This window comes from Camelina sativa, chromosome 15 (assembly GCF_000633955.1).
Source record: "Camelina sativa cultivar DH55 chromosome 15, Cs, whole genome shotgun sequence".
In the NCBI taxonomy this organism is placed as follows: Eukaryota; Viridiplantae; Streptophyta; class Magnoliopsida; order Brassicales; family Brassicaceae; genus Camelina; species Camelina sativa.
The window spans coordinates 4,220,438-4,241,202 of NC_025699.1; the positions used below are offsets into that span (position 1 = coordinate 4,220,438).

General features: G+C 38.6%; 7 protein-coding genes and 1 non-coding gene across 10 annotated transcripts in view; 4 read left to right on the forward strand and 4 right to left on the reverse strand.

Annotated features, from left to right (window-relative positions):
- The window catches only part of LOC104745216 (protein FLOWERING LOCUS D), a 4,262-nt gene extending 1,893 nt beyond the window's left edge, over positions 1-2,369 (forward strand). Inside the window, exons 2-6 of the mRNA XM_010466409.2 lie at positions 13-646; positions 836-1,594; positions 1,696-1,741; positions 1,828-2,015; positions 2,093-2,369. Coding sequence (XP_010464711.1) covers positions 13-646; positions 836-1,594; positions 1,696-1,741; positions 1,828-2,015; positions 2,093-2,133 — 1,668 coding nt within the window. The 3' untranslated portion in view covers positions 2,134-2,369. The remainder of the gene's footprint in view (positions 1-12; positions 647-835; positions 1,595-1,695; positions 1,742-1,827; positions 2,016-2,092) is intronic.
- Positions 2,432-3,585, forward strand: LOC104745215 (U11/U12 small nuclear ribonucleoprotein 31 kDa protein). Its single transcript, XM_010466408.2, has one exon. It carries the CDS (start codon positions 2,496-2,498, stop codon positions 3,285-3,287), a length of 792 nt encoding a protein of 263 aa, XP_010464710.1. The 5' UTR covers positions 2,432-2,495; the 3' UTR covers positions 3,288-3,585.
- LOC104745218 lies at positions 3,684-5,086 on the reverse strand. The gene is made up of 7 exons (XM_010466410.2): positions 4,802-5,086; positions 4,670-4,711; positions 4,551-4,592; positions 4,378-4,461; positions 4,217-4,304; positions 4,029-4,126; positions 3,684-3,934 (listed from the first exon to the last, which is right to left on the reverse strand). Exons 1-7 carry the CDS (start codon positions 5,051-5,053, stop codon positions 3,914-3,916), a joined length of 627 nt encoding a protein of 208 aa, XP_010464712.1. The 5' UTR covers positions 5,054-5,086; the 3' UTR covers positions 3,684-3,913.
- LOC104745219 (serine carboxypeptidase-like 49) lies at positions 5,337-7,965 on the reverse strand. The gene is made up of 9 exons (XM_010466411.2): positions 7,560-7,965; positions 7,269-7,437; positions 7,054-7,173; positions 6,796-6,939; positions 6,570-6,720; positions 6,382-6,470; positions 5,936-6,194; positions 5,712-5,845; positions 5,337-5,607 (listed from the first exon to the last, which is right to left on the reverse strand). The coding sequence occupies exons 1-9, from the start codon at positions 7,898-7,900 to the stop codon at positions 5,464-5,466; spliced, it is 1,551 nt and encodes a 516-aa protein (XP_010464713.1). The 5' UTR covers positions 7,901-7,965; the 3' UTR covers positions 5,337-5,463.
- TRNAY-GUA lies at positions 8,255-8,344 on the reverse strand. Its single transcript is given in 2 exon segments — positions 8,255-8,290; positions 8,308-8,344. It is a non-coding gene; the product is annotated as a tRNA-Tyr (tRNA).
- On the forward strand, positions 8,904-12,307 carry LOC104745220 (uncharacterized protein ycf45). Its single transcript, XM_010466412.2, has 9 exons — positions 8,904-9,660; positions 9,750-9,964; positions 10,040-10,190; positions 10,286-10,477; positions 10,572-10,734; positions 10,819-11,069; positions 11,201-11,377; positions 11,471-11,635; positions 11,798-12,307. Exons 1-9 carry the CDS (start codon positions 9,175-9,177, stop codon positions 12,065-12,067), a joined length of 2,070 nt encoding a protein of 689 aa, XP_010464714.1. The 5' UTR covers positions 8,904-9,174; the 3' UTR covers positions 12,068-12,307.
- On the reverse strand, positions 13,734-14,897 carry LOC104745221 (putative F-box only protein 15). Its single transcript, XM_010466414.1, has one exon. The coding sequence runs from the start codon at positions 14,871-14,873 to the stop codon at positions 13,734-13,736; it is 1,140 nt and encodes a 379-aa protein (XP_010464716.1). The 5' UTR covers positions 14,874-14,897.
- The window catches only part of LOC104745222 (serine carboxypeptidase-like 7), an 8,289-nt gene continuing 4,809 nt past the window's right edge, over positions 17,286-20,765 (forward strand). Inside the window, exons 1-14 of one of the 3 annotated variants that reach the window (XM_010466418.2) lie at positions 17,290-17,547; positions 17,656-17,801; positions 18,244-18,320; positions 18,407-18,529; positions 18,613-18,715; positions 18,839-18,876; positions 18,966-19,067; positions 19,135-19,221; positions 19,324-19,401; positions 19,477-19,548; positions 19,624-19,742; positions 19,835-19,948; positions 20,049-20,094; positions 20,185-20,405. In XM_010466418.2, the coding sequence (XP_010464720.1) occupies positions 17,402-17,547; positions 17,656-17,801; positions 18,244-18,320; positions 18,407-18,529; positions 18,613-18,715; positions 18,839-18,876; positions 18,966-19,067; positions 19,135-19,221; positions 19,324-19,401; positions 19,477-19,548; positions 19,624-19,742; positions 19,835-19,948; positions 20,049-20,094; positions 20,185-20,265 (1,332 nt within the window). In that variant the 5' untranslated portion in view covers positions 17,290-17,401 and the 3' untranslated portion in view covers positions 20,266-20,405. Of the gene's footprint in view, positions 17,548-17,655; positions 17,802-18,243; positions 18,321-18,406; positions 18,530-18,612; positions 18,716-18,838; positions 18,877-18,965; positions 19,068-19,134; positions 19,222-19,323; positions 19,402-19,476; positions 19,549-19,623; positions 19,743-19,834; positions 19,949-20,048; positions 20,095-20,184; positions 20,406-20,765 lie in introns of those variants that run through there. The other 2 variants (XM_019237399.1, XM_019237398.1) reach the window with 2 other exon arrangements.

The following is a 20,765-nucleotide window of genomic DNA, read 5'->3' on the forward strand; positions in this document are numbered from 1 at the left end:
ACATTCAGGCAGGTTTCTGGGAATGATGTGGCTACTGAGGAGATGGGTTTGTTTAACTGGCATCTTGCTAACTTGGAATATGCAAATGCGGGACTAGTATCAAAGCTTTCTCTTGCATTCTGGGATCAAGATGACCCATATGATATGGGTGGAGACCACTGCTTTCTGCCTGGAGGAAATGGAAGGCTGGTTCAGGCTTTGGCTGAAAATGTACAAATCTTATATGACAAGACTGTCCAAACTATCAGATATGGTTCAAATGGTGTAAAGGTAATTGCTGGAAATCAAGTGTATGAAGGTGATATGGTGCTGTGTACAGTTCCCCTTGGTGTCCTTAAGAACGGATCCATCAAATTTGTTCCCGAGTTACCTCAGAGAAAGCTTGATTGTATAAAGAGATTAGGTTTTGGGTTACTGAATAAAGTTGCAATGCTCTTTCCGTGTGTATTTTGGAGCACAGATCTCGATACCTTTGGGCATCTTACTGAGGATCCGAACTATCGAGGTGAATTCTTTCTGTTCTATAGCTACGCCCCTGTTGCTGGTGGTGCTCTCTTGATCGCGTTGGTTGCGGGAGAAGCTGCTCATAAGTTTGAGACAATGCCACCCACCGACGCAGTCACTCGTGTTCTTCAGATTCTTAGGGGTAAGAGTTACTATCTATTGATTGTCATTTGGTTAAATTCAATACTTACCTCTGTTTTCAATCTTCAGGAGACCTACTCTATGTTTTCCATTTTAACCCGATACGTAGGTGTTAGTTCAGGATTTGTATTCCAGATTTGTTGAAGGTGATGCTAACGTATGACACAATTTCCATTTTGATGAATTTCAGGTATATATGAACCTCAAGGAATAACTGTCCCTGATCCACTTCAAACGGTCTGCACCAGATGGGGTGGGGATCCATTCAGTTTAGGATCTTACTCTAATGTTGCAGTGGGAGCTTCAGGCGATGATTACGATATATTAGCAGAAAGTGTGGGAGATGGAAGGCTTTTCTTTGCCGGGGAAGCTACAACAAGGCGATACCCTGCAACCATGCATGGAGCTTTTGTTACTGGTCTGCGAGAAGCTGCAAACATGGCTCGATTTGCAAAGGCCAGAGGCATAAGGAAAAGAATCGATAGGAACCCATCAAAGAATGCTCATTCCTGTGCCATTCTTCTTGCAGATTTATTCAGGGACCCTGATCTGGAGTTTGGGAGTTTTTCCATAATCTTTAGTAGGAGGAATCCGGACCCAAAATCCCCTGCGATTTTAAGGGTAACTCTAAGCGAGCCTCGTAAGAGAAACGAAGATCCAAAAGCAGATCAGCACTCAAACAAGATACTGTTTCAGCAGCTTCAGTCTCATTTCAACCAGCAGCAACAGATTCAGGTGTATACACTATTAACTAGACAACAGGCTCTTGACCTGAGAGAAGTCAGAGGTGGTGATGAAAAGAGACTTTACTATCTGTGCGAGACACTTGGAGTGAAACTAGTGGGAAGAAAAGGTCTTGGTACTGGAGCTGATTCGGTCATTGCTTCTATTAAAGCCGAGCGCACTGGTCGTAAGCTACCATCATCATCATCCTCAGGCTCAAAATCTGGTTAGCTCCAAAAGTTCCTGATTTGATTACCCCATAACTTTTCTCTGATAGAACAGCTAGTGAAACTTTTTGTTGTTGTTGTTGTTGTTGTTGTTGAGAAGGTATATTAAAAGGGAAACCAGGTGCATTGAAGCGAAAAATGATCAGGTAAACTACAAGATCTATGTGCTATACAATCTCTCTCACTATTTAAAAAAAAAAAACCATTTCATTAACTTTTTTCTGTTGCACAGGAGGATTAAAGGACCAGTACCGCTGAAGCAAAGTAATAACGGCGTCTCAGAGACTATAAGATCTGAGACTTTAGGTAATGGCAAAACCTCCTCTGAGCAACAACCTATGATAATAGACTCGATAGGAGGTAACAGCATGCAACAAGTTGAACCCAAGTTGTTAGGCACAGGAGTTGCATCGAGTTCAGGTAATTCATTCATTCTTCTTAACTTAAGTCCCTCTTGTTCCTTTTGATATCCTGATCATTCATTCACATCCATGTAGGTGGTTCCTTACATGGTGAGACGATGAAAAAGATGGAATGAATAAAACAAACCCCCGTTTCTGTAGAAGAATCCTTGTTTAGTAATTACAATCCCTAGTTCGGGTCTCCACTCTCTAACCAAGCCGATGAGAACATCTGTAGTTAAGTTAAGTTAGTTCATAAATCTCTGTAGTTCATGTCAACAAATTTAAATTATTAAAAAATTTCACTGAGATAATTTGTTGTCTATATTCTCGGGAATTAATTTGTTTAATTTTATTTAAATTTTCCTTGTTTCATTACATTCGAAATATAAAAAAATGTGTTTTTTTTTTTCCTTCAATCAAATAAAACATATATATATACCTTTTCAAAGATGCGCTTTTTAGGCCATAGTTGAAGACGAAAGAAAGTGAAAAAAAAATGAAGAAGAAGAAGGTTCACCATAGCGACGATGAAGAGGACGACACTTTCTACTATCGCTACTCTTCCGTCGCAGCACCATCACCTTCGAACCCTAAACAATCTTCTTCTTCATCCGCCAAATCATCAGCTCCAGGAGGCGGATCTGGCGGCTTAGCTCCTTCGAAATCAACACTCTACGTCTCCAATCTCGATTTCTCCCTCACCAATTCCGACATCCACACTCTCTTCTCCACCTTCGGCAAGGTCGCTCGTGTCACTGTTCTCAAGGATCGCCACACTCGCCGATCACGTGGCGTAGCGTTCGTGCTCTACGTCTCTCGCGAAGACGCGGCTAAAGCGGCGGGTTCCATGGACGGGAAGATACTTAACGGCAGGAAACTAACGGTTTCGATCGCTGCAGATAATGGACGCGCGTCGGAGTTTATTAAGAAGAGAGTGTACAAGGATAAGTCTAGGTGTTACGAGTGTGGAGACGAAGGGCATCTTTCGTATGAGTGCCCTAGGAATCAATTGGGTCCAAGGGAGAGACCACCGCCGCCTAAGAAAAGAGGGCGGCGGAAGGAGGAGGAGGATGGAGTGGGTGAGGAAATTAGGGATTGGTCTGCGGCGCCGTCGTCGTTGACTGTGGCGGAGGAGGGATTCGAGGAGGAGAATTGGGCTTCGGTGGTGGATAATGAAGCTGGAGAGAGGTTGATAATGAGAGAAGCAGAGGAAGAAGAAGAGAGGAGGAAGAAGAGGAAGGAGAAGAAAGTTAGTTACTTTAGTGATGAGAGTGATGATGAAGATTAGTTAGGGTTATTAAGATCCATTTTCTCAGTTTGTGAATACAGAATTAGAGTGAGATTTGATATAAAAAAAAACTCAGCAGCATATGCGATTCCTCTGTGTGTTTCGGATTCTGGATTTGAGTTGATCTGAGGTTTTGTCTTCATAGGAGATCATGTTTGATGAGTCTGCTTCTTTTGTCTTTAAGTGATATAGTGTCCAAGAAGATACGTTTTCACTAGAAAGTGCAACTCTTTTGAGTTCTTGGTTTGGAGATTACATTGTTGTTCATCAATGCATTTTAGCTCCTGATTGAACAGTACACGCTTGAACATTGGATTGTATCTCTGTCAACTTATTGAAGTTATATATAGTGAAATCATTTTCAGGTTTGTGAATTTTGTAACAACGCTAATCAGAGAAAAAAAGAGATTGATCTGGTTTTGACTTCATTTGAGATTTGTCCAAGTGACCTTTTAACTAGAATAAGAAAACTTGTGTGTCAGTTCTTAATATGATGATTACATTCTTGTGCATATCTCACTTCTTTATTTGAAGACTACACTATACTTTGTGGAATGCCCAACTTATAGGGAGTCATGTTGCAGAAACCTGAGATATTTCAAAGCTGTCTTCCTCACTCAAAACTTTCAGCTGGAATCCCTCCGGGTCTACATAGAAGAACAAGTGTTTGATTGTTTTATGCATTTTTCGAGATTCAAGACCATAGCTGACTTTTGTGCAACATATTTGAGATTGACTAACCATTAACTCATAATCTCCCATGATTTCTTCAGTTAGTTCAGAGATAGGTTTATCAGCACTGTTCGGAACCATAGCTGCAAACACAACGGCTTCTAGCCCTGCATTTTGATCCATCAGTTAAGACATGCGTTAAAAAGACTTCTCTTTTGTTGTTATTAACTCATTTTGAATTTGTATTGTAGGGGTACCAGTTTCTGGGAATGCATCAATGAACATCATCATCTCCTCTCCTGTCAAACCAGATAAGAAGCAGATTCGAGGCAGTGACTCCGCGACCTACACGGAGAATTTATCTAAGAAACAACACAGAAGAGCCTGAGAGGAAATTGAAAACCCACATGACACATACTTTCACTCTCTTCAAGTCAGGCTGTTTTGTGTTAACTGCGTCCCACAATGAACGCGGGATCATATCTGCTGTACAGAAGACAATCTGGAGTCCAAACAACAACAAAGGATGTTATGAAATCCCCAAGAGTTTCAGGATTTTGCAAGAGTCAGAGAGAGTCTAATACAGATTACCTCCATGAATTCCCCATCGAGCTCCTTTAGAAGCTCTTGTATCTGCATTACAAGATGATAGATTAATCCAAAGACTTAAAAAGCTTTGCAAAGTGTAATAGGTATCTCCATTTCATTACCTTTTGTGCTTCATGAAGTTGAAGGCCAAGCAACAGCAAAACCTGCAAAAGAAGATAGGAATTAAAGTCTTTGTTATCATCACAGAGACTATCTATCAACAGTAAAGATTTAAATAGGTGAAAGAAACTGACTGGAGGGCCAAATCGAGGATCTTGAGGATCCAAAGGTACAAACTTCGAATCTTCTTCAAGTGTCTGTGGAATCTCTTGGGCTGAATTTCTAACACATGGCTTTTGCTTGAGCTTTGTGTTTGTGTGGTGAGATTTGTTCTTTGTCCATAACAAAGAAGGCGTAGTGAGGCCAAAGATGCGAGAAGAGTAGGTATATGAAGATGATGAAGAAGTTGGCCTTGAGATTGCAGACCCCAACGAAGAGATCGACATTGCTCCTCTTCTCCTAATCTCATCTCTACTATTAAGCTTGTTGGATAAAATCGTTCCTGTAGCCAATCATGTTTTGCCATTTGTCATGTAGAGAAACCGCATCAAATCTGCTTTCAGGTTTCAAGTCTACCGCAGCTTAATTCCAAATACATAATTCTGTATTAACGCTTCTTAAAATTTTGTATCATACATTCTGTTATTTCGAAAACAAACATAGAAAACACATTTCGTTGTATTTATTTTTTCCCTTTTGGTGTCAGCAGAGTTTGATTTTTTAACGAAATTGGGCAAACCAACCCCTACATATATCTTTTCTATGAGATCAAGTTACAGAAGGTAACGTCACATGCTCACACATTGTTTTTATGTTTGCTGCTTTTTGTTTTCATGCAACGCAAAAGAAGATGGGATTACATCTGAGCAACCAGTTCCTCTTCTCCCTGATGAGCAGCAATAGTAGCATCTTCAATAAGCGAATTCTCCATCCATCGCTTCAGCATTGCCAATGCAGCTTTTGGCTGGTCCATTGGAACCATGTGTCCTGCATCTCGCACCTGTAGTTGTTTCATGTTTAAATCATCAAACCCTTTGTTGTTGTTACAATAAGAAAACCAGCAGAAGCAAGAAAGACTGTTATTATTATGTAAGAAAGACCGACCTTCAGGAAACTGAGTTGTTCGTAAGTCTTTAATGAGCCTGCTTCTTTGCCATCAACCATAAACGGAACTGCTTGAGCTGCCCCAAAGTTCGTTTTCCCTGACCAATCCATTGCATTCACCCACCTCGAGTTACCTGCTCCAATTATATTTTACTCAACAGTTCAATTCTGACTATTTCATTATTCTCACATCTGGATTTGATCATCTATGTTTGGGATCTTACCGAGCCAGTTGCAGATAAGATCATATTCTCCAGCATACACAAGAAGATTGATTCCATCTTCCAAGAGTTCGGGAATTCCAACCTCGAGGTTCCTCATCCAATCTACAAGCATTGCCTGATAGACTGAAGTACTGCAGGAGACAAAGTCTATGTCCCCAACACCAAGCGACTTCCTCACAGATTTCAGATTCAAAAATTTCTCCATGTTCGAGAAATCGTAGCACAGACTCCCCACACACTTCTTCCTGATGTCATAATACTACACAAGAAATGCGATGTTACTCTTTTAAGCTATCCCTTACTTAATGCAGAAATATTAAACACAATTTTTTTGTCCAAAAGTGTGGACTTCTCTAATGAATGAATAGAAATGGTTTGCCAGAAATAACATTATCTAGAAATCCAATTAGCACAAAATAAAAACTAATCAGTTCTTTTGAGCTTACGTTTACTCCACCAGCATGACTCATTACACCACTGAACAAGGCATTGCAAACAAGATACGATGCCAAACAAGAAGTTGTACCATCAGTTCCTGAAAAGCCCAAAATAAAATACAAAAACATGGATTCAGGATCCATCAAGTACACAGCAATTTTAAAGACAACTTGATAAGGAACAAAGGAGGAAGTACCACAAAGCTTGATTGATAGTTCGCACAGTGGGACAATCTTTTCTAAACGATCATGTTCTTTTTGAGTGATTAAACCCATTTCCAAAGCAAAGTCAGGATAGGCTGGATATTGGAATGCAGGATCTGTAAGCCCATTTCCAATAGCGAATCCCTGCAACGGTTATACTTGTTAGTACCAAAACCTTCCATTAACACCTCAAGAGAGAAACATAAAATAGTCACATGCCTTTAGGTTAACATGAATTCCCTCATTAGCCTTGTTTCCTTTATGGACACGGGAAGCAAAAGCTGGAATGTAGTGCCCAGCGTATGACTCTCCAGTTATGTAAAAGTCATTTTTTGCCAACTTAGGGTGCTCCTTAAAGAAAGCCTGAGGTTTATATCAGGAAACGTAATCACGAGTCAAGAAAACCAGAACAGTCTAACAGAACATGTGTATCCAATTCATATCTTGAAAGCAGAAAACTGCCTGTGGAACTCAAACCTGCAGAAAATCATATAGATCATTGCTAACTCCAGTTTCATCATGACGGATATCACTTTTGTCTGTCGTAAAGCTGAAACCAGTTCCAACAGGCTGGTCAACATACAGAAGATTGGAAACCTGCAACACGAATTCTCAAATCAACTCTCATGTGCAAATATCTAGAGGATTAAAGCGGTTTGGGAAAGAAGGATAACTATAGAAGGTAACAATACCTGGTCCCATCCATACTCATTCCAAGCAAGAGACATGTTATTAGTAATCTTGAAAGGACCGTTCTCGTAGAACACAGCCAGCTCACTGCTACATCCAGGCCCTCCAGTCAACCAAATCACAACAGGAGCATCCTTCTTTTTGCGTGACTCGAAGAAGAAATAGAACATGCTAACACACACAAAGCGAACAAGTGAACAAACAAAGCAAATAAACAAATCCTTCTAGATTCCAATGTTCAAATCAAACTAATTAAAGAGCTAAACCAAAATCAAAGGAGTTAGATGATAAACCTTGCGCCACGAGATTTAGGGAGCTTGTAATAACCAGCATGATGACCTAAATCCTCGACAGTATCACCACCATCGGCAGCAAGTATATTCGGAAAGACGAACTTCCGTTCAACAATCCCCGATCCCTCCGCGGCAGTGAGAGGCGAATCAGCGACATCGATCACATTCAGATCCTGCTGCGGGAAAAGGTTTAGCTCCCGGATCAACTTCTCGGCGCGCGTTGACGGTAAGTTCGATCTCTCGAAGGTGCGATCGTTTAACAGAAACGATGAAGACGGAAACGTAGAAGCGATGAAGACGACGAAATGCAAGAGAAGGCTGAGAAAAGTTAGTTTCTCCATTTTTGTTTTCTCTTTCACTGAGATTCTTTTTTGGAATCTCGTTTTATGAGATGTGTTTGTTGTATACAAAATTTAGGGGGAGAAGAGAGTGGACACGTGGCGGAAAAGTATCTGAAAATAAAGATCTTAGGATACGTGTCCGAGAAAGTTGGGGCTATTTTTGCGAAATATGAGAAATAGTGGGTGTATCTGTTACGTTACAATTAAAGATAACGTCAAGGCTAAGACTAATCGACGGTTACGCACGCGAGTTGAGTGGGAAGCAAAAAGATGGATGGACTTGGTGTGGGTCCCAGTCAACTTTTAATAACAAAAACAAAATAATAAAAAGAGAAGAAAACAAAATAAAAAAAATCCGACCTGCCGGAATCGAACCAGCGACCTAAAGATTTCTTTGGGATAACCCACTACAGTCTTCCGCTCTACCAACTGAGCTAAGGTCGGTTTTGATATTCAACTCAATATTATAGCTATATATCATGTAGTAAAATTAAATTAGTCACATATGGGCCTCACTTGTGCGTAAATCTTAAATATTCTGGATGGACCACAGATTTGAAAGCCCAATCCTAAACCCACTATTGTAAAGCAATTTATATAGCCCATTCAGCTAAAAGACGAAGATGACCGACTAAAGAAATTAAAGAACCGTCGTATTTTTTGTTTGACTTTGATTTTTTTTTTTTGTAGGTTGGTTTGGTTGGTTAAATTTGCAGAGCAAAAAGGTTGACGGGTTTTTTTTTTCCATCTGCCGTGCCAAACACCAACTCCGCCTTTGAGCTAAAAACAAAAGTTCATCAAAGTGTTTCAACAATAAACGGTAGCTCCTCCGTGGAAGGAACACGTGTCAACAAGATCGTCTAACTCTCCACGTGGCATAACCTGAACCAGTTGCTTAAACGGCTATGTTATCATCTTTCCCTCCACACTGGACCCTACTTTGCTCTCTGATGCAGTTTCTACGCAAATAAGAAGAGAGAGAGATGCTTTGATCCTTTGGGAATCTTCCACTAGTTTCAGTCTTCACGCATCATAATATTCCAAAACAATGAAAATTGAATAAAAACTCAATAAAACGTCGTCGTCTCGTTCTGTTTCATCATCATAGCATAGCTCTTCTCCTCCTTAGCTTTTCCTTTTTAGCTTCTTCAATTCTGCTTTTCAGACATACACACACACCAGTAGCTAAAAAAAAAACCGAATCTTTTTATTTAATTGATTATTTTAATTTAAAAGTACATAATTTTTTTAAAAAAAATCAATTAATCATCGAGATGCGGGCGTTGAATTCACGGCTAGTTCTGATCGACATCAACAGCTCATGGCAAGCTTCGCGCCGGTTAATCTCCGCAACCACAACCGCTTTTTCATCCGATTCCTCTTCCTCCTCCTCATTCCGTCGAACACGTGGTGCGCGTCAGAGAATCTCTTCATCGAAATCTCCGGCGTCTTCGCCGGCTCCTGTTCGCCGACCATCTGATGGATTCAGTTTCGATGTTCGCTCGTCTCCGTCAGCTGATTCGTCGAACTCCGCATCGATCTCACCTCGAAAGACGCCGCCTACGGTGGAGCTCGACGCTTTTCTCGAGATTCTTCCTCCGACGACTAGGAAAGAGCTCGTTAAGCACGAGGCCATTGAGGAATTGATCGAAGTGGTGATGGATTTAGGGAGGAAGCCGTTAGCTAGATTCCCTTTCGGCGATTGGGTGATCTCAGAGCAGCCTGTTACACACCAGGATCTCAAGCTTGCAGTATCAAAGGTCTCTCTGATCTAACACATGCAACTAATTTCTCAAATGTTTTAGCTTATTCTAGTTTCTGATCTATACGGTGACGTTTTCAATCTTAGGTTGGTGATTTTTCTGATGATAACCGATCAGGGATTGACAGATCGTTGCATCGTATAAGCGCTATACGTAATCGGAAACTGCAAGTAATTGGTCTAACATGTCGAGTGGGTAGAGCTGTATCTGGAAGTGCAGAAATTGTAAGAGACTTGATTGAAGGAGGAGGATCCATCTTAGTCATTGGATCTCCTGGAGTTGGCAAAACAACTTTAATCAGGTACATTTTGATTTACATCCAGGTTTGAGCATCATTATGAACTTATTAATAACGTGACATCCAATGTTTGTGCAGAGAAATTGCACGGATGTTAGCTGATGAACACAGGAAACGTGTAGTGATTGTTGACACGTCAAATGAGATTGGAGGTGATGGTGATGTTCCTCATTCTGGAATTGGACGTGCCAGGCGGATGCAAGTTCCAAATGTGAATTTACAGCACGATGTATGATGTATCTCTTAGCCTTGTAATATAAATATGGTGTAGTAAGGAATTCAAAAGGATCTTGTTGTACTAATAAGTTCTTCATGCTAATGCAGGTTATGATTGAGGCGGTTGAGAATCATATGCCTGAGACTATCATCATTGACGAGATTGGAACTGAGCTTGAAGCTTTAGCTGCTAGCACGATTGCTCAACGAGGTGTTCAGCTTGTTGCAACTGCTCATGGGATGACTATAGACAACATTATCAAAAATCCTTCTTTGCAGATTCTTATTGGTGGAATTGAGGTATCATGACCTTAGACAACAGCTTTGTTTCTTCTTCTTTTTTTTTGCTCTCTTGTTATCTGAGTTAACCTTAATTTGAGTTTGTTTTACACAGAGTGTGACTCTTGGTGATGAAGAAGCAAGGAAAAGAAAAGTGCAGAAGACAATTCTTGAAAGAAAAGGACCTCCGACATTTACTTGTGCTGTAGAGATGATTTCGAGAACTGAGTGTCGTGTTCATCAAAGATTAGATGTCACCGTTGATGCTATACTAGCTGGTAAGCTCAAAAGAGTTCCTCTCCTAACAGTATTTGAGTTAACAAGTGGAAAACTAAACCGTACAAACTTTGTGGATGTTGTAGGGAAATACGCTCCATTTGAAATCCGTCAAATTCGTGGCGAAGACGATGTTCCTCATCAGTTAGTGACTCCCATTCCTTTGGAGACCCTTGAAGAGGAACCTGCACCATTGCTCAATAGAGATTTTGCAAGTGAATTGCTGTCTGACGATGAAGATGAAGATGAAGATTTTCTTCCCACTCGGTATAGTAAGGCCAGTAGTAACACATACACGAGTCCAAGAACCTCGCCAGTTCATGTTTATACTTACAATGTAAAGAACCTGATCTTTTCTTCCCGTGTTTCTAAATATGCCTTTTCTGATCCTTGGAACATAATCTTGATCTTAAGCAGCCGTAGATACTAACTTTATACAGTATATTGTATCCTCTGTTTGTGTTCTAGGTCCTTGAAGCTGATCTCCTTCAAGTAGCTGAAGTTATGGGCCTGGACGACGAAATAGAAGTGACAGATGATATTGGAGAAGCAGATGTCATTCTAGCCTCGAGTTCTGAATTGAAACAGAACTCATCGATCCGTCGTGTTGCGAAATTACACAAGCTACCGATATTTGTCATTAAGGTATCCTTCTTCTTGCATGACTGATGAGTTCTCACTGGACTCCTTCGAATCATAATCTTGATTCATTTCTTTCTTCCTGTCAATACCTTGCAGTCAACTACGATGGCTCAGATGGTCAAGGCAGTCCGAATGATCCTTGGGAGAGAATCATTTGGCTCAAACCCTAAAACCATAGAGAAATCTTCTGTTGATGATATTGAGATCAAAGATGATGCTCCTGAAAGCAAACCCAGTTTAGAAGAACTGGATGCCCTCGAGGTAACTCTCATCTCGCTCCTGTATATATCAGATCAGCCTCTTTGACCTACCAACTATTAATTCATTAGGATTCCTTTATCTTATGTTACAAAAGGCTCAAAACAGTTCAGTAAAATTATCTGCGAGTATAACTACTTAAACACCGCTGTTTCTGAAACGCAGGAAGTCCGTCTAGCAATCGAATATATTGTAATCCCGGGAGGTGAACCAGTGGAGCTTCTTCCTAGACGGTCAGATATAATAGTTCGGCAGCTAGAGCTGGTGGAGAGTTACCAACTCACAGTTGAGAACCTCGGCACTCACCTTAATCCGCGCCTTCAGATTCTTCCTCGCCGATCAACCAAGAAGATGTTGCCATCTTCATCCTCAAAGAATGCAACAGATGATAGCATGGGGAATACTGTTACTCGTCTTCCTTTCCTTAAGGATTGACATCTCTGACTTTATGGACTAAACTACATACGTTGGAGACCTCTTGGACATTGTACATTTTACTGCAAGTCTTCGTAAATAAACTGTTTATGTTGTTGTCATTACCAATTGCAATTTAATGTTTACAAATGCAATGCTCTGTCTTCTTTACCCGAGGGGTAATGTGTAACATTGAGGAAAAACAGGTGCAATCTGTAGATATATATTTCCTTACCTCTTAATATAGAAATTATTTAAGGATGACTACTGAATACTTGTTTTTTCTTTTGTTGGTTATAGCTTGAAATTTCTCGGATAATACCTTCTTTATTTTCTAGCATATAATACAGTTGAAATGATGCTTAGTTTCTGCTCCTGTGGGTTTAGCTATATATAACTGGGTTACGAATGATTGATTCTAATTTCTAAGTAATACACGTACAAACTCTGTACCAAATCCATATATTCTCAAGATCGTATTATAAAAACAACTAAAACCAGAGATCAATTCAGTAACATCTGTAGATTGATAGTATCATAGTTGACTTCAACTACATGGTAGAGCATGCAGTGCTGTTTCCATGTTTGTCAAGCCTAAAATTGGATGCTATTTTAATATTTTTAAAATTTAATAAATATTAGAAATTCGATTAGAATTAAAGAAATATTTAAAATTCAAAGTTATAGAAATTATTCATAAACAAAAAAGATAATTTTTTTTAAAACTAAGATATAATCGTTTTTCCTTCTGTAGGAATCTATCGGGAGTGTGAATGTTATGATCCAAATGCTTTTGCTTGAACTTTATGTCGCTACTGATGAGAGCGTTCCATTGCTTGCATGTCTCTTTGAATCGGATCAAAGATTCAATTGGAGTTCTCCAAAGTATCTCTTCCACTAACTCAAACGGCAACCACACACGAACACGATTCGCGGGGAGCCTGAGCCATGGGGACGGTTTGAAAGGAAAGAAAAAAAGAAAGAGATGTGAGTCGAGTGAGAGAGATTAGATTCTTGAATGACGAAATGGTTTCTTTTTCGTTTCTAAATGAGTTTTTATTTGACTTTAAGCGCGAATAAGGAAGAAGGAAACGAGAGATCATTTTGTAAACCCAAACCAAATTGAATCTTTCTTTAACCCTCATCGACTCGAGCAAGCGAACCGGTCACGGTTAAGCCGAACCAAAATTGTGATTTTTCAATCTTGTTAGTTCTGACTTCTGAGTGAAGAAGTAAGCGAATCAGTTAGTTTAAACCGGACTGAAATACCAACCGAATCTAATGAACCCAAAAAGACATTGGGCGTTTCCGAATTAATTTAGGGTAATTTCTTGGTTTCTAAGTTTCCTTTTACAGTGCCAAGACTCCTCCTTTTTCTTCTAATCTTTTAAGAGTAGTTCAAAAATATCTATTATTAGGTTTTTTTAACGTTGATAATTGCACATTTTATTTTTTCTCTTAATAAAAAAGTAAAACTTATAAACCACACGAACAATTCACGGCCTAAATAGAGAGGAGGATTCCAGAAACGGCAGTCTGATCAGATGTAATACCAAAACTAAACCCAGTAGTTAATGTCTGTATATATAGTAACTTTGTTGATTAATTCCAACATACATGCATAGTAGAAGGCTACAAAAACATATAATAGGGATTAAAAACCAGTCCACATATTCATATCTACCTCTTATTTTGGAACCGGAATCAGACTTGGAACATAACCATAGCTACAAATCAACGGGTCATTGTACTCACTGAGTCCATGTCGTCCAGTCTCAATTTGTTTTCTTACACCACCTTGATCAATTTCGTAAAAAGTGATGCAAGTATACAACTTATCATCTTCTTCTTCATCTCCCTCACACCATGCCATGATATTTCTTTTCTTGCCAATGAAGTATCCCGGAAGAGCCATATCACCATGGAACTGTAAGGCCGGAAGATCAGAGCGAGTCACAGAGAAATATTTGCTAAAGGAAACAACAACGTCACTCAACTTTTTTGTCACCCACACGTGAATCTCCATCGATTCTTCATCTTGTGTTAACAAAGACAGTCTATCTCCATTAAAACATCCTAATCTTCGAGTATCCCAAAAGGGAGGACAAACGCACACGTCCGTGAATGTTTCCAAGGAGAAGTCAAAACATAGAATAAAAAACTCTGATTCCTTCTTTTGTGCAATCCAGTACATACTACCCTCCACAGATACACCTACGCAATCCGTATCTACATCCACACCAAACTCTGCATCAATACTTCTCCACGAAACAGAGTCGAAATCATAGATCTCACACTTTCGAGGATCTGATTCTTCAACACGACTAAAAGACACATCACCAGAAAATCTCAAGATTTTGTAGTTATGACGAGAAGCCTTGTCGTAACCAAACCCGAAGTAATCAGTTCCCCAGTAACAAACCGACGGTTGGATCCATTTAATATTCTTCAGAAATGGATTCCAAACTGCGAGATTGCCGTATCTTACTCGTCCGTTATTCAGATCATCACATACACACAGCATTAGTCCATCGCAGTGAACCATACTAGAAACCGGGAACGGATTACGAAATTCGTATGGGATTGGTGATTCTGAGAGGATTCTGGTCACCGGATCCATGATTTGAACCGTCTGATCGTCATCGATTCTTATGAATTGTTCGGGAGAGTGATCTAAGTGATTGTGCATGAATCTCTTGTCGCTGCTTATGAGAGTGCACCATTGCTTGCACGTCGCTTTGAATCGGAGTAATGATTCAACCGGAGTCCTGTAAAGTATCTCTTCAATTAACTCAGACGGCAACGAAAAATGATTCGAGGGAGCCATGGCCACGGGGACGCTTTGATTCGAATCAGAGAGAGATTGATTCTTGAATGATTAAACGGTTTTTTGTTGAATTTATTTAAGCGCGAATAAGAGAAGAATGAAACGTTTTGTAAACCTAACCAAACGACTCGAGCAAGTGAACCGGTCACGGTTCAGCCGAACCAAGATTATGACTTTTTCAATCTTACGTTAAACCGGGCCGAAATACCAATCAAAATAAAGTAACCAGGGGGTTCCGAATTAATTTAGGCCAACTTAACCAATTAAATGATTTTTATTCAAATGAATTAAAAGTAAGTAGATTTTTTTTGTATTTTGAAAAAGAAGTGTTAAGGTCTTTGCATAATTGATGCTTTATGGGTTCTGCTTGTGGGTGTACTTAGCTGTATATAGGTTATGCATGCATGTATGTATGACTGATCACTCTCATAGTCTCATACACTGATACACATATGGTCAATTTCAATCTGCATGCATATATGGTATCATAGTTGTTTTATGATAGACGATCAACAAAACACAAAGACCAAAAAACAGAGCTTTTAAGAAAAACAGAACAGCACTCGTATCTGATCTCTACCTCTTATTCTTCTTGACAGGAATCGAAACTAGACTTGGAACATACACATAGCTACAAATCAACGGGTCATTGTAGTCAAGCCGTCGATGTCTTCCTGTCACAATTTGTTTTCTGATCTCACCGCCACTTGAATGGGTTACATGATGTTCAAGCGAATGCTGCAAATGCCAGGTCTGTGTAGAAGCAGCGCATATTCTTCCTTTTTTCACTCTTGATTGATAACCTAATCTTTATAAACCAAGTACATTGACGCCGCTTCCACGTTTTCTCTTATGGATGTCATTTCAGATGCTCTGCAAGCGAACAGTCTACAGGGTCTAAACCTGAAGCAGTCGAACCACGTGACATGATAGAGACAACTGGGAAAAGCAGGTTTTGTAGTGATAGATACAATCTTTGTATTCTGATTAATTAAACAGTTGAGACTGATATCATTATTTAAAGACTGATATCTAAATGGTATACTTGACGGAGTCTCTTCAAGAAGACAATCTGCAAACGTTAAAACTCAAAGACACATCAAAGAAACCGCAGATCCACCTTTGCATGATGACATTGTTGATGAGTCTAGTCCGATATCGTGTACAGTTTCAATGGAGGTTAAGGGAGAATCAGAGAACAAACCAGCAGGCGATGAATCAGAGGAGATGAGAAAAACAACAGTTGGACGACCTATAAGGAAAGCTGCTGATAATATCAAATCGTACAAGGAACCCTCACTTAGGGACAAGATGCCAGGGGAATTCTAAGTCTCTCCAGATAGAAGATCGTCTGGAGCCTCTTATGTTTTTGATTCTGAGACTTCACTTTTGTTGAATGAACTATTGCTTGTTGCTATAATCACAATTTATATATTCTTAGGTGTATTGCTTCTTTAAATCAGAGGAGAGCTAGCGCGTGGTCTTGCAACTGTACAGGAAGGGGATTGGAAGGTTTATTTCGGTTTGATGGAGACTCTGTGAAATTTTTTTACTCCAGTAAATTGTGAAATGTTGATCAAATCTTTAGGAATCTCAAATAGTTTCAGGGGTTCTTTTAAGCTCTTGATGTAATTTTGATATCTTATATTCTTACTACTACAATCCAGAAAAGTAAGAACTACTGAATAGATACATTTATATATATAAAAAGCTGAAAATCCAACATAGTTATTATCAAAAAATCCAACATAGTTCTACTTTTTTCCACAAATCTATATAAGGCTTTGCAGTATGCGCCAATCTTGGAAAGGATCAACATACTTCAATTTCTTACAAAAGTACTCACAATACAATCAAAATTACAAATTACCTCCTTATTTGTTAGAATATCATTTCATAAGAAGCCAATCAATTATTTCCTAACATTTAAAATAAATCAAGTCTAATAAACTAATAATAATTTAAATTTATTGTATCTTACAGTAAAATTAGTAAAAGAAAAGTAGGGTAAATAGACAAAGTTACACTTACCATTACATGTTGATGTTGGGCCACTTCATTGAATTTGATGGTCCATAGGTTTTCAAGGTCACAGCTCTCACACGTCAATCTTTCCTCTTATACCATCTACTGTCAATTCACTAAACAACAACACCTCTTCGGTCTTGGACCGTAACTACTCTTTTATCGGATGTACGTCTCACTATTTCAAAATCAATATCTTCACCTAAAAAAGCTCAATATCTAACCAAAAAAAAAAAAAACCGTCAGGAATATGCTATATATGTACTATAAGAAATTGTTGTCATAGAGTCGGAAGACGGATTATATCCTACAGTTTAGTTTAAGGCCACGAAGCAAAGAGAGACACTGAGAAGGACAAAAGTGATACACGGTACGCAATATACTGCCTTCTCTTTCTTACATATACAATATATGTGTGTTTAGACAGTTCTTATTTTGTTGTTTTTATTACTACTATAAGTGTCCTTCAACGTATTACTTGACATTTTATCATAAAAAAACGAATGGCTAACGACTACGTTTCCTCCTCTGTTCTGCTTCTTCTTCTTATTCTCTTTATCTTCTTCTACGGTCAGCGTACTGATTCTGCCTCCATCGTCGAGTCTCTTCCTGGTTTTGATGGTCCCCTTCCTTTTGAGCTCGAAACCGGGTTTGTTATTTTCTCCTTCCTCCTGTGATTGATATAAAATCTTTTAAGTGTTAATTTGGAGATTACTCTAAAGTGTGTGTATGAATATGACATGATTATTTTGTGAAGGTATATTGGTGTTGGCGAGGAAGAGGAAGTGCAACTGTTTTACTATTTCATAAAGTCTGAGAGGAATCCAAAAGAAGATCCTCTTCTTCTCTGGTTAAGTGGAGGACCTGGCTGCTCTTCTATCTCTGGTCTTCTTTATGAGAATGGTTATCTTCAACATTCGTTCTTTTTTATATTCATATTATTCTTTTTAGACAGTATAAATAAACACATGTTTTAAAACAGGACCGAATGAAATGATAAAAATCCAATATAAAATCACAGAGAGAGTGAGAAGAAAACGATGTGTAAATAGTACACATCCACATCCTCTTTCTTTGTTTTTTGTTTTTTGTTTTTTTTAACTTTGACAGCATTGGATCTCGTGTACTTTTCCAAACCGCCAAAGTTTGCCACCTTGCATGCATTTTTACTTTTTTTAGATTAGACAAAACACACCCTTAACCTATCAGCCTTAAAATATAACAATAAGGACGAAGAGCAAAATCAGCTAGCTGTTCCAGTTTGTGGTCCAATTTTTTCTCACAGTAACTAGAGTCCGGATTGGTTTCCTTTAAGCTTGATCCTCACGTGCCATGTTTGAATCAGGGCCTCTGACTGTGAAGCTTGAGGTTTACAATGGAACTCTTCCTTCCTTGGTCTCTACGACATATTCATGGACTAAGGTAGCACAATGTGTTGTATATTACGATCTCAAACCCAATGGTTGATGCTTTGGTCGTTTAAGTTGTGCATCGTTTTTTTTTCTCAGGTTTCGAGTATAATATATTTGGATCAGCCTGTTGGAACTGGCTTTTCCTACTCAAGAACTCAACTTGTTGATAAACCCAGTGATTCAGGAGAAGCTAAGAGGATCCATGAGTTTCTTCACAAGGTCAAAAGACTAACTTAGTTGTCTCTTGAAACATCTCTTCTTTGTGCATAGACCTTTAGAAGTTATTTTTGGTAGTTGTGCAGTGGCTAGGTAAGCATCAAGAGTTTCTCTCCAACCCATTCTATGTCACTGGAGATTCTTATTCCGGTAAGGTCATCCCGGCACTCGTTCAAGAAATCTCAAAAGGTATCATCTTATTATTGCTTATCATCAAATCAATCTCCAAGCCCTTTTCTTTGAGAGTCTCGTTTCTTTATCACTAAATATATTAATTTTTCTCTTTATAACAGTATATACACGTTAATGCAGGAAAATATTTATGTTGCAAGCCTCCAATAAATCTTCAGGTTCGTTTGTATTTGTTAGCTTCTTCTATATACATATACCTTATGGAGAGTTAAAAATTGATACATTTCGTCCTTGGTAACAAAAACAGGGCTATGTTCTTGGAAACCCATTAACAGAAAGTGAAATTGATATTAACCATCGCATTCCATATGCTCATGGAATGGCACTGATCTCAGATGAACTCTATGAGGTATGAAACATGACATGCTTCTCTAGTCGCTAATATGTAGTTCAACAAAACTCTTCTTTTCTTGCAGTCAATGAAGAGAATCTGCAAAGGAGAATATATAAATGTTGATCCACGTAACACAGAATGCTTGAAACTCGTGGAAGAATATGAAAAGGTACAAACAAACACGCTCGATCATGGAAATTTTAGGTTATGTTCTGTTTCTGTCTACCTTATAAAACTCACCACTAATTCAGACTATTGTTGTTATTTATAGTGCATTAATAGAATATTCGAAGCACATATAATAACGCCATACTGTGAAGAGAATCAAGAAACACCTCCTGATTCCTATGTAAGTAATCCAACTCCAACTTGCCTTCTTTTAAACCATTGAGAAAAAAAGTATTTTACAAGGTTGCGTTTGCAGACGTATCGGTATGTGTTAACAACCTACTGGGCCAATTATGAGAGTGTGCATAGAGCTCTTCATGTCAATAAGGTATTATTACACATGATCATATTCAGGTTATTGGTAACAACGTGTCAAACTCTTTAGGAGGATCTATGATTGCAGGGGAGTATAGGGGAGTGGGTGCGTTGTTCTAAGAAGAAACCTTACACATATGACATTAAAAGCAGTATACCGTACCATATGAATAACAGCATCGATGGCTATCCTTCTCTCATCTTCAGGTCATATTTTAATTAACCTCTTCCTTTTGAAGGGGTACTTCAGGATTCAAGATTTTTTTGTAAACCTTTTTGAGGTTTTTTTGGGTGAACAGTGGTGACCACGACTTGACGGTGCCTTTCCTTGCAACGCAAGCTTGGATTAGGTCTCTTAATTATTCTCTCATTGATGACTGGAGACCTTGGATGATAGGCGATCAAATCGGGGGGTATTACCGTGACTCGGTTTCTTTTTTTTGTTTTTAATTATGGGATGAACTCATTCTATCATTGTATGAGCTCATTAGACTCTCGCTTTCTTTGTGTCAGATACACGAGGACTTATGCCAATAAGATGACATTTGCTACAATCAAAGCAAGTCTTTTCCTCTTTTATTGTGTGTTTCACTCAATGTTTAAGTTTTCACATTATGTTTCTTAATTGATTTGTGGGTTTTGATTACAGGGAGGAGGACACACACCAGAGTACAAACCAGAGGAGTCTTCTATCATGTTCCAAAGGTGGATTAGTGGACAGCCTCTCTAAAATGAAGCCAGAGTTGCTATTCAGAAAGCAATTCTACATTTATTGTTTAAAATTTCATGAAAAATGTAGAAATATGGCTTAATTTTATTTAAAATGTAGAGTTTCTATTCAGAAATCATTTCTATATTTCTTCTATCATTTTCATTAGTTTACTACATTTTAAAATAAAACCCAAATTTTCAAGTTGTTTTTTTTTTCGTTTGTTGGCTAACTATTCTTGTTGGCACAAAATGATCAGTCACAATAGATAACTTGGTTCTCGTTTATGTTTTAATTTTTGCATGGCCTTTAAAACTTATATTTCATATTTCTATATGGTCACATTTCTCCGAAGTATATTTTAGGTTCTTTTAAAAAAAATGAATTGTCTCAACTTGTTGACAAAGCTCACTTTGTCTTTAGGATTCAGTGAAGCTTGCGAAGATATTGCACTATTATATTTCGAAACCTAGTCGTATTCTTAAATTCAGTTGCGAAATCAACAAAAAAAAAAAAAAAAA